This window comes from Echiichthys vipera (assembly GCF_963691815.1).
Source record: "Echiichthys vipera genome assembly, chromosome: 6".
NCBI lineage: Eukaryota > Metazoa > Chordata > Actinopteri > Perciformes > Trachinidae > Echiichthys > Echiichthys vipera.
In genome coordinates, this window is record NC_139831.1 from 8,305,866 (window position 1) to 8,322,307 (window position 16,442).

The 16,442-nt window shown below is 41.7% G+C and overlaps 1 protein-coding gene across 1 annotated transcript in view; it reads right to left on the reverse strand.

Moving 5' to 3' along the window:
- The window catches only part of dlg3 (discs, large homolog 3), an 87,945-nt gene that overhangs the window by 25,798 nt on the left and 45,705 nt on the right, over positions 1-16,442 (reverse strand). The window contains exons 5-11 of the mRNA XM_083915890.1: positions 8,446-8,499; positions 7,848-7,898; positions 6,450-6,574; positions 5,890-6,059; positions 5,440-5,576; positions 3,521-3,665; positions 1,664-1,808 (exon numbers count right to left, since the gene is read on the reverse strand). Coding sequence (XP_083772016.1) covers positions 1,664-1,808; positions 3,521-3,665; positions 5,440-5,576; positions 5,890-6,059; positions 6,450-6,574; positions 7,848-7,898; positions 8,446-8,499 — 827 coding nt within the window. The remainder of the gene's footprint in view (positions 1-1,663; positions 1,809-3,520; positions 3,666-5,439; positions 5,577-5,889; positions 6,060-6,449; positions 6,575-7,847; positions 7,899-8,445; positions 8,500-16,442) is intronic.

The following is a 16,442-nucleotide window of genomic DNA, read 5'->3' on the forward strand; positions in this document are numbered from 1 at the left end:
GTAACCACCAGTGAAAGTAGCTTGGCCCGAGATAGAGGTTTCTTTCTGTCGATCCCTCCTGACAGATGGAATTGAGCAGCTTGTGGGAGCTTGAAGCCCTTTCGGCTGCACTCCCGCAGAGATGTGTTTGTGTAGAGCAGGTACGACTCCATTTTAAACAGCGATAAACAGGGCCCTATTGTTTTTAAATCATAGATGTGAGCAGATAAGATGAAAATTGATGGACATGTAATGACTACGGGGCAGACATTTGATATTATTAAAAAAAAAGGTAGAGGAGAAAAACAAAACAAATACAGAAAGGGTAAGAAATAATAAGCTAATTTCTTATCAAATGTTGCAGCTCTACAGTCAATTTGCTTTTATAGTATTATGTTCTTCAGTACTGTACTGTACTGTATTGTACTGTAGTGTGTATGACATACAAAAATAAAAAGCAGCAACACACTTAAAGTGACAGCATACCAAGCAGCAAAGACGTGAGGTGAGGAAACATTTACATGCAAACATAGAGCCAGAGATCTAAAAGTCCATTGCCATCTTTCTCCCCTCAGTCTGTTTCTTCTGCTAGTGGAATTTGTGCACAAATGTGACATAACAAACTAGTAGTGAGGCAGTAGTCCTCCTGCTCTCAGGCCCTTCTCCTGTCTGATGCCAGATCCAAATGCTAAGCTATACAGAAGAGGGTTAGCTAAGCAAGGCGTGATGGACTAGGTTAGTACCTGCCGGAGAAGGGGAGTGGACCTTGGCACAAGGGAGCAGGGGAAGGACAGAAGCCTCTGTAGAGGGCCTGGGGCACCTTGATGTCCCCAGGTTTGTGGATGACACTGTAAATAGGTTCAGCCCTGCTGTGGGGTACAGGAATCACAGTGAACGGGACAAGTGTAGGACACAAAGAAAGCACACATACCAACAAAGATGCGACAAATGCACATACAAGTCATGTAGACAGCTTGTACAAGGACATTACGGGACCACATAACGGACACTCATCCAGTAACACATTCACTCCACAACACATAGACACGCATGAACGCCTGCATGCAGTCACACACAACCACGGGGGGAATACAGCCTCCTCCCCGAGCTGTGGGTTAAGATGACTCAAGGCCTTGTGGGGCACTCCAATCAAGCCTCTATGAATGCTATATCTGATCCAGTACTTGGATAGGAGGTCAAAGGTTAAATCACAGTCATAACAAGTACAAGAAGTGACAAGAGGCCTCTCTGCAAAGTATTTGTTCAGCGCACAGCCACCACACACTGTCAAGCCAGAATACAGTATGCACCACCAGGGTCCTTGAGTTGAAAATTGTAAAGAAAGCATTGTTTTGCCTCATGAAACTCTTCATCAGGGCAATTTAAAATTGATGTACGTACATGTATGTATTATAAATAAACCACAGCATGACAACAACCTTTAAAAACAGCAACAAAATGGAGGCAAAGAGAAACCCATGCAAAACTAAAAATTACTATAATGCAATTTAGCTCCACGGCAATGTTTCTTCAAGTCCTGCCACAACGCAAAAAGGCCTTTAGTTGATATCCACAAGCAATCTACTGTATTCACTGCGATTCTTCACATGTACACTCATAGAGCCTGCATGAGCGTAATGCATGAGAGGAGAGTCATTCATGGAGGAGCCGGTCTGTAACCTACCTTGTGAAGTCTTCCTCCCCCAGCATGTGGCGGGGAACTGGCGAGTACCTGGACGGGGTGACCTGGGGCGGCGGGTACACTGGCTTGGGCTCCATTGCCCCCATGTAGTTGTGGCTGACGTGGTTGTCTACCATGGTGGGGAAGGCTGGAGGGAGGGCCAGGCCAATAGAGGGGAAAGAAAGAATGATTACAACACAGGCAAAACAGCAGCGCTGCATAAGAGGCAGACAAACGGTAAATGAGGTTTAGCCAGATTATCTAAACCACTTTACTTGGAGGTACAGAAAAAATATTAGTGCCTCTGAAATGTCAGTAACAGTCGCTTAATGCATAGGGAAAAGCTTATGCACACAACCATGGCAGGTAGAGCAGGTCAAAGTTGAACAAGAAAAAAGGCTCTGTAAGCTGTAGATGATTAGACTGTTTAGACAGCCGCCTTCATTTTCTCTCCCAAATACTGTAAGTTTCCTCACTCTGCAGGTTTGTTAAAACTGCCTGTGGGTGTTTCTTACCCTTCTTTTTTGCCGTGTCTCCGCATTCCCGGATCTTCACAATTAATTTGGTGAGAAACATGATTATTATTAGCAATAGGAATGGTGGCCAAGAACTCCAAAAAAAACAAAAAAACACCAAAGTTGTGCCTACATTGGTAATTTTGCTTGCTGACATTTCTTGGAGTATCTTTAAATGCTTTATATCCCTAATATCTGTACCACCTAAGCTAAAAGAGTATGTTAGTCAGTAAACTATAATAATTAATAAAAGCACTACATTACAATAAATTTTTTCATTACATTTTACTAAATAAACACACGCAACATCCAAAAGCTTTCTAAATGAATGAATTATTTCTTATATGTTACGTATATGTTATTTGAACAATGTACCTTTGATAGTTTAATCAACAATTGAAACCGAGTTTTGCACCTAATGTCACGTGTGATGGAAAAACAGAAAAAACAGAAGCCGTAGCTTTCTGCTGCAAAAAGAATGAGCGCTGTAGCTATTATGGTTTTTATTTTAGATCGTTTTGTAGAGGATCATGTAAACAACGCCTGTGGGAGATACGTTTTAAAGGGTGAAATCATCAAAATGTTAGGAAATTGACCCCTTACACACGCAAAATCATCTCTTGTATGTATGAACAGTGATGTTTCTAGACCTGATGTTTTTTTTGCACAGAAAATTTACATTCTTGACGGAGGCAGCTGAGCATGATAAAACAAGCATACTAAATCCAGATCACCTGACTGCAGGGTTATACTGTCAGAGAGAGGTTAATTCTGCATTAAGGGTTCACTTAAACCCTTACAACTGCAAACATTTAGAACATACAATAGCCCCCTCTAATACTAAATCTCTCTTCTGTGGAAATTTGAGAAGCTGCAGCTCAAGATCGTGGGCTCTCATGAGCAGGTGGGATGTGAGAAACCATCCACACTCAGTGGGAGGCAGAGAACTGCGCTTGTTGATGCTGTGGGTAGGATTTTGTGTGTGTGTGTGTGTGTGTGTGTGTGTGTGTGTGTGTGTGTGTGTGTGTGTGTCTGTGTTTGTGTGTGTGTGTGTGTGTGTGTGTAAGCATTCACTACATTCACTACATTCACTACGTGGGTGTCTGGGCATAGCGGTTTTGGGGAGAGAACAGTGATCCAACACTAACATTCAACATCTCTGATAAAGATAAAAAGATGATTCCCAGTGCAAAACTCTCCGAAATGGACTCTACCTTATAAATCACCCGTTACCTTGTGTCAAACATTTCGTATAAATAAACCTGTTCTAGTTTTGTAGAGTGTGTGCACAGTGCCTGCCCCATGACCCGGAGGCCTGGAGCAGCAAGAAGAGGTAGATACGTACTGCTGGAGTAGTCTGGAGGGGCGTACATGTCATTGAGGTGCACAGGGCCCGGCTTGGCCACCTTGAGGTAAACCATATCAGAGGTGTTCTTCAGCGCAGCCACTGCCTCCTCATGGCGCACATCCTGTAGCACGATATTGTTCACCTGGATGTGGCGATTGTCGAGAAAAGAGAGGAGGGAAAAATGTCCTTATATCAACACTTGAACATCTCGTGTGTTTTGCTGCACTGTGACAACATCACACATCACACCAACCAACACAATAATGAATCATAGCTCGGAGGTATTATGAGATTTCAGTTCATTTCAACCGCAGAGTGAAAAGGTTGGTGTGCTGCGCAGCTTAAACAAGGGGTCAAAAGCAGTAGGTAGAGGTTCTAAGGATGCTCTGAATTTCTACAGTTTTAGATCCAATTCCCTGGAAATTTGCTGTCAGTCAGAAGTTTTGGAACGCCTCATATATTATATCAGATTTGGTTTAATGTCAAGCTTTGTGAATAACTCACAGTTCAGAACGTGTTGGTTGAGATTTCCTATGTTTTCAAATTGCCTGGATCTTGATTACTCTAATTAGACAGTTGATACTTTCCTGACATGTCTCTCTGTGGTCTTTCCAGCAGCTAGATGTCCTTTGATAATGTAAGACACAACAAATATTGCTGTAAGACAGCGTTTCATTTCTCAGCGGAGTAACAGCTTGCCTTGCCTCTGTTGTGAACTAACACACAAGTGCCACGATGATGCCATAGTTTGTTTTTTGTCAACTGTCAAGTTCCTAATGGGATTATTAATTTGAGTGTGTTTTGCTTTAGTATTTATTTATTTTATTTACTCATAGCAGATGCAAAAATGATCTCACGCAGCTGCAGAAATCAGATTTTTGTGAGTGAGAGTGAGAAAATAATAAAAGTGGGTGCCATATTTTTTGTCCGTTTTTCATTTTCAAATGTGTGTGGTAGCTGGCTATGGCTACCTAATTCACAGTGTGGGGTTTGCCTAATCAGATGTAATTAATTTCCATTAGAAATAAAAACATTTGTCAAAGATTTAACAACATTTCCTGAACACATAGGGCCGACTCTCGCCCCTGTTACAGCTCCACGACTGTAGCTGAACTGGACACGGCTACATGACACACAAACACTCACACGTCTTTCCGTGTGTCACTGTTTTTACTGGATTAGATCTCAATCCCTGCGTATGTTTATAACCTATCCTCTTTTCAAGTGCAACATTGCAATTACGCAATAACATTTCAACCATGTTGCACTACTCACTCCAAATGCTTTACACACCATTTTTATATTTATCTTATTTTTATATGTTGTATACATGTGTAACACTTGTATGTCGTTATATTTTTAGATTCTTAATTGGAGCATCTACGGCAACATTTCATTGTAATTGTACAGTGATAATGAAGTTCATTCATCTTCAACCACTTGTCCCCTGTCGGGGTCGCGGGGGGGCTGGAGCCGATCGCGATAATGAAGTTATCTTGTATTATTATATTAACAGTGTAAAAATGATCTTTAAAGCAACATGTCTGTAAATGCACATTGTATCAATGAGAGCGCAGTGATGCAGCCTTAAACAACAGTAATATTTCTTACTCTTATGCACCACTGATGGGCCTTTTTATGGTAGATTATTGGTCATGTGCAAAGTCATAAATGCTGATGTGTGTTGTCTGTCTCGCTTAGCTTAATATGACAGCATGGTGCAACCGAGCAGATAATGCAGTGTACTTAACGTGTCCCATAAACAGTCAGTCATCTACGTAGAGCACATACATGCCCAGCTGAAGCAATAAGTGTTTGTTATCAGTTCTAACAACTATAGCTGAATTTTTATTTAGCTCGCCGGTGAACTACATGAACACTGAATATGTGACTGAGTCAGAGGATGGGGCTCATACAGCTAGCAGGCGGTCTCCAGTCTGCAGCCGTCCGTCTTTTTGGGCAGCCCCTCCTTCAATGATCTTGGTAATATAGATGCTGTTGTCTCCTGGGATATGTTGGTTGCCGATCCCTCCGGCGATGCTGAATCCGAGCCCTGGTTGAGCAACACACAGTCAAATCGTCAATACGTGTACATAGAATCACCTCTTTTTGGACAGTTTTAGATATATTCCATGTCTGGGTTGCCTCCTCTAAGTGGAATACTTCAATTCTGAGTAAAAAAAGTAGTCTTTGTCCCAAAGTAATGCCCATTTATCCCAAAAAGTAAGCTATAAATGAGTCTTTAATCAATCCAAAAACTATGTAGACGTCATTTACTATTAACAAAATTATCTTCAAGAAGTTTGCATGACAAAGGACTTATATATTTCTATCTCAGTGTGTGACACGTGGGATGAGTCCCTGACCTTTGGGCCCTTTCAGCAGGTTGACCTCCAGAATCGTCTCGGGTGGTGCCTGCCTCCGTCGGACCAGCAGCCTCACCACTGGCCCCGCCTCCTTCAGGGCTTCCACCGCCCGACTGTGAACCACCTCGGACACGTCCACTTCGTTTACACGCAGCACGCAGTCATTCACCCTGTTGGAGGAAAAGTTTTAATATATATATATATATACTGTATATATATATATCAAGCACTCCCACCCTGTCAATCAACGGATAAATGCAGGGAGCGACCCTAGCTTGGCCAGTGTAATCAGAAACCTCCAAAGCACATAAAAAAGCACTCCATATCATGATTTTTGCATGTTTCTGGCTTTGGTTTTCCAGTGAATCATAACTTTGAGGAAACACACAGAGCCAAGGGGGCAGAGGGCTGTAGAAACTCTGCCTCCCACACAACACTGCCTGGCAGGACACAGTGGTGGTAAAGAAGGGAGTAGGGAGGTTAACGTACAGAGCGGACAGAAGGTGCAGAAGAGTTTTAAAAGAGTAGAAGGAAAGAGCGACGTGAGGAGGGGAACTCACCCAAGCCTCCCATCCATAGCAGCTGCTCCTCCAGGAATAATCTTGGTGATGAAGATCCCCGGATCATCAGGAATGTGGGGATTGTCTATTCCTCCAGCAATGCTAAAGCCCAGGCCAGAATTCCCCTGAACAGAGATTATGATTGGCAATTTCAGTGTGGTACCATAAACAATTATCTCTACACACACACACACACACAGACACACACACACAGACACTAGATGGCTCTTAAGTGTATTGGTATCTCGGAAACACATGTAAACGATGTAAGTTGCTCAAGGGAATTTCAAGGCATTTCTGATGTCCATTTTTTGCGGACGTGTGTGTGTGTGTGTATCCTTACATGTGACAAATGATAATGCCATGTATTTCATTAGAAGAGGGCACTTCATTCAATGAAGTGATAATGTCACGCTTATTCCATCAACCCACAGAGAGGCATCAGTGTTAGAAATACCCCTTGTGCACAGAAAAGTGGATTTATGATCTAAAGTAAAGATGAGCTGAGAGGCGTCATTTCTATTGCATGATACAGAGCTTCTCACTCTCTGCAGGAGACAGACACTACCACCTCCCGTCTTCCCTGCCCCTGAAATGACAGAAGACCCATTTTGGATCCATTGGGTCCGGGCGCGCTGCTGCATCTGACAGCCGTGGCCACAGAGACAGGCAGCAAACAAGACAGCTGAGAAAAGACTTCACTTTATTATTTTCTATAATTAATGAGCAACAGTCGCAACAAATTAGGACAGAGGGAGACTGAGGCCTCCCAGTGTGCTGCTCTGGAGCCGAGAGGAGCACTGGGCCTTACCACCAAATGTTACACACCCACAGACCTTTTAAAGTGTGACTTCGCATAGCTTATTTAAGCTTTCTGCATGCAGAAATGTCACTTAGAGTGGAAGGGGCAGAGAGATTGTGTGCATCTATCGTGGGATCGGAGGTGCATCTATATGTGGGTGGAATAATGAGAGCGGAAACATATAGCTCCGCCACTACAAGCTGAACCGCTGCTGACAAGTGCAGTGGTGCCTGCTGAACAATTGAACAGGAGAGCACTTTACATTTCTGGCGTCTGCTGATGACATGTGCATCAGGATTATGTAAAAAGCTATGCCTCACTGGCATTATTCTGTGCTCATACTCACGTGAGGCATCCTTAATGTGGTGATGTAACAGCTATAACTTCACTAGCACACAGTAACATGTATGATTCTCATAAATGTAACAGTAATTAAGGTGTTTCTTTGGTTTTCATGTTCCTTAAACTCACTGAGTGAAGACTGAGCTGCTTACTACCACCTAGTGGGCAGAAATCCATCCATCATGCAGAGAAACATGTAAAGGAGAAAGTGTAGATTGTGAAAAGAAATGTAACAAGCAAGTGGTAAAACTCACCCTCTCTAAAATGATCTCCTCGTATTTGTACATCCCATCACTGCCATTTACCTGTGAGCAAGAAAGAAAAGAAAGGCATAATGGTTAGTTACATCACTGAGCCTGAATGATGTCATTTTCTAAAAATCCAGTGAGAAAAAAAGAGATGCATGCACATGCTTCAGCTAAATCCTTTACCGAGTAGATTTACGTGCAGACTGAACACAGAGAACCATGGAGAATGGGATTTTTAAAAACATAATATACAGAAGATGCATTCACCGGATCGTTTTTCTTCTAACTAAAAATACCACCATGAATTTCGGATTTGTTGCAATCAAAAGTGTCTTTCTTTCTCACAAACGCATGTGCTCCGCGACTGTGAATGTGCAACTGCAGAATGCACATTCACCACAAACAGGCAGGGTCAATAGGATAATGGATGTGGGTGCACATGGCAAACAGCATGTTGCTACCAGGAGGAGGCCTTTTTATCCACACACACACACACACACACACAAACACACACACACACACAAGCTCATGCGTCGACACAGAGGGAGTGTGAATGAGAGATATACTGTACAGAGAGAGAGAGAGAGAGAGAACAGATACTTACATAAGGGCCTGCATCTAGTGAGTCTGCGTTGACGATGATGGGGGGAGGGTTGGCCTGTGAATATGAAGAGATACACATTATCTCAGTGTGTGAGGCTGGCAGCACACAGACGTAATGCGGTACACACACTATCACTTGGGAGTAAAGTGATTGGATGCCATGGGAACGGTCGGTGAATCTCCTTGGGGATGAGATTGCGTGTGTCTGTGTGTGGATGTTGGAAAAGGTGTGAGGACTGAGAATGAGGACTGGGGCAGAGAGACCGCTGGTTATTAACCACCACAGCCGGACGTCCTGCGGTCAAAAAAACATCATGTGGTTCCAGCCGTTGGGACGACAAGTTTACCGCCACATCCTTCCCACTTTTCATTTCACACCCAGATATGACACTATGTAGTATCACATGCATGACTTCATGGTTCAGAAACCATTCAGTTAACACAACAGACAACATAATAACATAATACTGTAAGAATACTAGAGGGACGAAAGGAACGTCTGAATTATATATTTTTTATTCTATCATTTAGGGCGTCATGTGCAATGCTGGAATGATTAGTTGATATATCGATTAGAGGAATATCATTCAACAACAAGTTTGATAATCCATTCATTGTTTGAACCATTTAACATTTACGTCATAAGCTATTCCACATTAAAGCTTCTTTTTTAAATGTGTACATGGTCATCTTCCTACACTACATGCTCCTACACGATACCAGTAGATTCAACACACGAGCCTCAACAAACCGTCACATCGCACCACACAAATCCCGAAACTGAAAAAAAGAAAACAGTTTTAATCTTTTAAATAGAGGTATGATGGCTAAAAAGATAATAATAATCTTAATACTCATGTAGACACAGCAGCATTTGTATTCTAGTTTATTCTTGGATGTTTTTGTGGAGGTGTTGCTAATAAGCATACCGCTACAAACCCCAAATACAGTGCTCATGCTACTGGGGTGTCCATCTCACATAACAAAAATAAACAACATGATCCTGTCTCTGAAAAATAAACGCTTTTCTCTGATTAATATAAGTGTTCATTAGATACTGTTTCTGTTTGGAACGTAGGTTGACGGCCATTTTTTCACCATTTTCTGATATTTTATAGTCTAACTGCTTCATTGATTAACGAAAATTAAGCCTGATCACGGTGGCGGTTCCTAGATATGCGTCAAATATCTGTTTCATGTGGAATGAATGTGCTATTCTGGCAAATAGAGCTGAAACAATTAGAAAATTAAATGTTGGCAACTGTCACCAACAAATGTGAGGCTTTGCTGCTTTTCCTTGCAAACTGAATATCTTTGGATTTTGGACTTTTGGCGTAATATCAAGTTCTGGGAATTTATTAATATAAATGACTTTATTTGGGTCTAAATAATTGAAAAAAGAAATTATTTTCTTGTAAAATGACCATCCAGATAAATCCATGATAACTGTTTGACGTTCACTAAGAATTCAGATTTTCTAGGTTAATACATTCTTATCTCTCTTCTGCCATTGAATAGTTTGGTTTCAACCAAAGAAAATATAAATAATATGGATTTCAGCTAAGATTTTTCTTGACTCTAGATGCTGATTCAAGTCCAATTGAAATGCATAGTATCTGTATCAGCCTTTAAAACCCCGTTGAACCCAACTACAAGTGCTACATATTAAGTGTCACAGTTAAATTAACTTTCCAGCTCAGCTCTATTGTGCCACCTGGTGTTTCTTTTTCCACGGGAGGCCTGCAGAGACACCGAAGAAGCTGAGACCTCAGAGGAAAGCTGCCAGATTGGAAACAGAAGCGAGTGGAGGAGGAGGAGGAGGAGACGCGGGTCGGTTTCGGAGCAGCTTGATGGCCATCTTCTAGTTCAGCAAGGAAAGCTGTCTACTTCTTATTGATTTGATTGAGCCGTTTGGGTGAGGGGATGCTGACAGCGCTGCTTGGGGACCTTACACTTCCAGAGGTCTGACACTGAGGAGGAAATCAAGCCTATCTTACACCTATACCCTCCCCCCCGCCTCCCCCAATCTCACCCTCTCAGCTCCGTCTTATGCAGATAGCGCCTCTGTCCACGCAGCTGTTGTGATTTTCCTCCGGATTCATCATCATACACTACTCGACTACTTTACTTACTACCTGACTGCTTATCAATAACTCTGCTATTGAGCCATTAGTGCTTTCAGTGATATTTGTGAAGTTGACGTGGTTGTTGTACAATATTCAACGTACAAGATAATAAATGTAGATGTTTGAAATGTTGATTTATGTTTTGATATCTTAAAAGACTAATTTTTCACTTGTTTTCATTTAATTATAGTTATATGTTTGTGTTACTTCTGAAACCGTGTTACTTGTCTTGGCAAGGGAACTCATAAATAAGTGATTTTTAACTTAGTGAGTCTTTTTCTGGTTCAAATAAATATAGAAAATCAATATGACTTTGAGATATAAGATTCAATATTATTTATGATATGGTTATGTTTCTTTAAAGGTATCAAGGCCACTGTACAGCTAATTGGTTTAATTTGGTTGCGTTATTGTTGTAGCTTAATAAAATGAAGAAAAAATCTTATTGTATTTGATACTTTCGTTACATTCAGATTACAAATCATTTTAAAGTGTTTAAAAAGCTTCAGTAGTACTTTTCTTGGAAGAGGATCTGTAGATCAAAGTTCATCAACTGGATGAAAGAATCCACCTCTGGAAAAGACGACTTACATAATAAAAAGTAAACCCTCTTTATACAATATTTAGAGAAGTAAGTAACGTGCTAAATGTAGCGGGTGAGGTGTAAATGTAAGCGGACCTCTTATTTAAACTCCTTTTTTATACTTATTCTGTTTCATGTGAACTACGTCTTGAGTTTGACACAATGTAGAAATAACTAAAGTATGACATGAATATAACAACATGAAAAGCCCATTTTTTCTATTTTCTTTTCTCTTTATTGATTTACAGCTTTGTATGATGATTTATTGTTGTTCACATTTTATTCTTTCTTTGTTATCGGAAATAATATAATGATTAATAAAGATGTTAAGGTTAAAAAAACAGTAGTGAGCCCCATGTTATTGCAATTGCAATATAAATAACTAGATACGTGCACTATTAAACAGTCCTTTATCGTGATACACTGCAATAGTGATACATTTGAAAAACTAACTTTGGAGGGTCTGTCTTTGGCAAATACAGCAAATTAAACAGCCGAGTCAGGTTATTTCATCACTTTGAGCTTATAAAAATCTCAAATGTTGCTCAGTGATTTAGAAAATGTCCCATAAATATATTAATAGCTCACACTGTATAAACAATACGGCACAATTCAATTTAAATCAGCTCACAATATACCTGACTCTTACTGTGATGTTGTCAACCTCTTCTTTAAATATCTAAGATTAAACTACTGCAGCAGTATTTAAAAGGCACTGAAGGCTTTTCAATCAAGTTGCATGAGCAGCAGCACGAGACAGAGGCACTCTGTCTGAAAAAGATCTGATGCGTTGATCAAAATCATTCATCACCTCACAAGCTGCGTGCAGCTGTCATTTCATTTCTCTGATCCTTCACACTTCTCATCGAGTGAGTTCCCTCCTGATAAAAGGTTGCTCTTCAGATAAACAGGAGCTGTAGATTTGACCCGCTCCACTCGACGGTGATGTGCTATGACTCTGGACAGCTGTGGTTGCAACCCCAAACTCCCTCCCTCTCTCCCTCCCAGTCAGCACAATCAGGCCTCCGTTGAAATCTGCATATGGACTAACAGATGCTCACGTCTGTGCTTGTGTTTGCACATTTCTCAGGAATGCTTTGCGCTTTTCTCCTTTCTTCATCTTAGACCCAAACGCATACCACATGTCCCTAAATCTAGCAGAGGATTTAATAGTATAAACATCTGTTTTATGAGTGCAACGTCCAAAGCGGCTATGTTAGTGACAGTCTATTGTGAATGAAACCAAAGCACACACAGCAAGAAGTGATGAAACACAGCCTGAGGGCAACGCAGGGGAATACGGTGGCTCCTATTGTCCCTTTGGTGACTGACAGACTAAGCTATTGAATCCGCTACTGAGGCCACATGTGACAAAACACACCTGTTACGGTACAATGCCTGGAGTGCTTATCATAAGTATCATAGAGGACCAATGCCGCCCGGTGGGATCAGTGAACCTACTGTACAAGTCGATCTGAAAGACAATAAACCCATCAGTCGTAGAAAACAGCGCATTATCCTGGCTTGGGATTGCTGCGTAATCCCTCTATCTGAATCTCAAATAACAAGCAAACAACAAGGAATAATGGAAGATAATCTCAGCGTGAGTTTGTTTAACATTTGGCAATTTATTCAGGTAACTCGGATTAGGCTGGATTACCCCTCCCTCCTTGGAAAGGTTGGTAACATGCTTTTACCTCTACGCTAACCTGCTGGTCAGAGGAGGAAGACAGCTCATTAGAGACCATCATATTTGACCACCACTGACGTTTAGGACACATACTGTTGGTAGGCTCTGTCCGCGCTATAATGAGCCCTGAGAGGACACTCATTTAAGATATTTGGATTTTTCCAACCATGGCAAGACAGAGGTGAAGACACAATCAGCCTCTTACAGACTAATGTCAACCCAGACTGGGATGGGAATGTCTGTTAATGTGTTGCAGGTGAATGTGGGTCAGATAACTTAGAGAGATTCAATAGGTGAAGAGGTCAAAAGCTGTAGACTTAAGTGGTCAGACATAACTTTCAAAAAGGAGGACCTGATTTGGTAAAATCCTTAAACAACCAAAGATAAATAAGAGAAAAACGGGCAATACGTGGCCACACAGCGTGTCATTTTAATCATTATGCCCTTTGAATGGTAGGGAAAGGTCTCTGCTGAGTAAAAACACTATTATCAACTTTGTAAATGTTCAAATGTCATAATGATCACAAATCAGAGACCTGAAAGACGTGGTATTTGCCTACGAAGATGTGTCACTTGACTTGGACGAGCCTTCAAGGACAGAGAATTTGACAAGGCGAACTCATGAACACATGCTTATATGATGTGATCTGTCTTATCTGGATTTCTGTGTTTACACCTGAAAATAAGCATTTTCAATATCTCAATTCTTCCCGATTGTGATTTGATCTCAATACCAATCTAATTAGTTGGGCAGGGCTGGTGCACGTTGTAATACCATGAGATCACGTGAGAACTGCGTCAAGATCACACAAACCCATCTCATCAGGCTTCAAGTATTGCATTTGTCCGAGCCACTGTAGCCGTTTAGGTGTATGTGCTGTACGGCTGTTCATCCAAAACAACAACGCCGGCTCCAAAGAGGTTAGCATAGATGCTACCTGCCAGGTATTTTTTTAAGTGTCAGACCCTTTCCAAACCGTTTCCAATGACTGCTTCTCAGGTGGTTCTGTGTAACAAAACATCTGCACATACCAGACCAAAAAAAAGCAATGCCACGGACGGGCTTCATCCGTTTTCATCACTTTTTGAGAGGGTAGACTTGCTAGCTATCGCTAATCCTTGTAGCTTTTGCCGGGATTGCCGTAGACAGCAGTAAGAGGAAGGGCATGGTAACCTTTCGATCTGCTGGGTGGATTTTTTTTCTTTATAATGTGGTCATGCTGTATTCACACCTGGCTGAGAGCTGATCCCACAATGCATTCTTCAAGCATTTTTACACCCGGCATTGACAAGTGTTACAAATCCCATGTTAATGCCATTTGTAAATTGAAAGTTGCCCCAAAAGATTTAACAGCAGATCTGTTTAGTAAGTGTGTGGGACTGACAGATATGGCAGGAATGAATCAAATCTGGATATCTGTTGTTGTTGTTGTTGTATACTTCTGCCCACCTGCAATGCAGCGTTCAAGGTCACAGTAGCTTTGGCCCTATATGGACACCTCTACACGTAGGTTGAGACATGGGAAAAGAGAGCATACTGGACACAAAGACCTTATGTATACACAGTGACAATGAGTCCAGACTGCTTCCACAGCATGAGATCATTACAACTAGTCCCAACTGACCACCAGGAGCGAAGAAAATCCACTCACTGAAGTACTTTTCTTTCTGCCATTGCCTTGTCTCATCCATCCATCTGTTCATAATAGTTTCTTATTCATCAATCTATCATCTTGCTCTTCTGTCAGTTGAGATCGTGTGTGTCTGTCTCTTGTCTCTCAGCATCACGCTGGATGTGTATCATGTCCCAGTGGCATTGCACCACACAACACTCACTTGGCTGCAGACCCTCGGGACAGTAAAGCCACAAAGACTCCCACTGAACCTTGGCAAGTGCAGGGCCCAGGCTTCGTCCAAATTGTTAAATAATCAATGTGTTCCCAAGGCAACCGGTGCTTGCACGGTATTGGCCGGCAAGCTCGCTAAGCCACCGCCTCCCCCCTGCTTCACCTCTCAGGGCTCTCACTGCAGTTTATGCGGCTCTGTGCTCACACATGCCTGGCCACACACACACATACAGACAAACGCACACACACACACACACACACCTTAAATCCATAAGTCATGACTACAAAAATGATGTTATGGCTGCAGTGGAGTCAGGAGGAGAGATTTGAATGAACATCAAACGTCTCTATTATTTATTTGACACACAAATGCATCAGCTGACCGTCGTTTTCATCGCACTATACTGTATTTAATAGCTCATTTTGTCAGGCAGATATACTGTACATCTTACATATCTCTCTATAGGTTAAGGGAAAAGGTCAGATATTTTGGCAAATAAGCTTATTTGCATTCTTGTTGAGAGTTAGAAGTTAATATTGATACCACTTTTATATCTGTGCGGTAAATATGTAGCGTCTTCCAGCAGTCGGCTAACTTAGCTAAGCATAATAATTGAAAGCAGGGGAAAATAGCTAGCTTGGCTCTGTAACAAAGTACACCTTACAGCACCTCTAAAGCCGTTTCCCCGGTTTCCAGTCTTCATGCTAAGCTAGGTTAACTGGCTGCTGAGGTGTAGTTTTATATTTATCGTATGGACATTGTAATTGTAAGTGGTATTAAAGATCTCATCTAACTCTTGGCAAGAAGGTAAATAAGCGTATTTCCCAAAACCTTATTTTCTTTTATTAATAGACTTTTACAATGCAGCATATAGGTCTAAATATGGCTGCATGTGGCTGTTCTTTGATGTTTGTACATCAGTGATGTAAAGTGGCAAACAGATGGCTGCAGGTGGTCATCAAAACCAAAAACACGCTGACCATCACAAAAAAACACTAATTAAAAGTGTAGGTCTAATTTTAATTACATGATGCTTACACAACCTACTGATGACAATAAAGTTACACCTTAAGAAAGTTAAAAAATGGCTTTGTTCTTCACCTGTCAGCATACCTTTTTTTTTTTTTAAACCCTTCCCTTCATCGCAGGTAGAATGGAAGGGAAGAACAAGAGGGTTCAGCATGTGCACTGCGACGGCATGCTGACAGGGCATTAACCCCTTTCTCCTTAGCAAACACTTCCACGTAGTTCCTCTCTGGCCAGGCACACCGCCATGGCAGCTCAGGCTCCAGTGGTGACATTGCAGTGAAATATGACAGTCAGTCCCCCTCAGATGATGCACCCAGTCAGTCAAATGATAGAGCCGATGCTGAAGGAAGCTCTTCCTAGGCCTAAAGTCAGAGCTAATACATATACAGCATATGTAGGAGAATGAGGCGGGCGTATGTTACCTAAAAATATAATGTTCCTTTATTTTCTGATGCCTCTAGTAGTACTGCGTTTATGTTTCCCTGCAGAATGTGGGATGAGAGATGCAATCAGTAGTGCTGCTCGGATCCCCGGCTCTCATTGGCCTCTCGTAGGCCACGCTGCAGTCCAATCAATACCTACTCAATTATCATGCACCCAACATCTCATTCATGCTGTGGCCCCTGTGCCGGAGGGAAGAGGGAAGGAGAGAGGCAAGGTGAGAGAAGAAGTGACAGATGGAGGGAGCTGAGAAGGGTGAACACATGACAGCAAAAGATGTC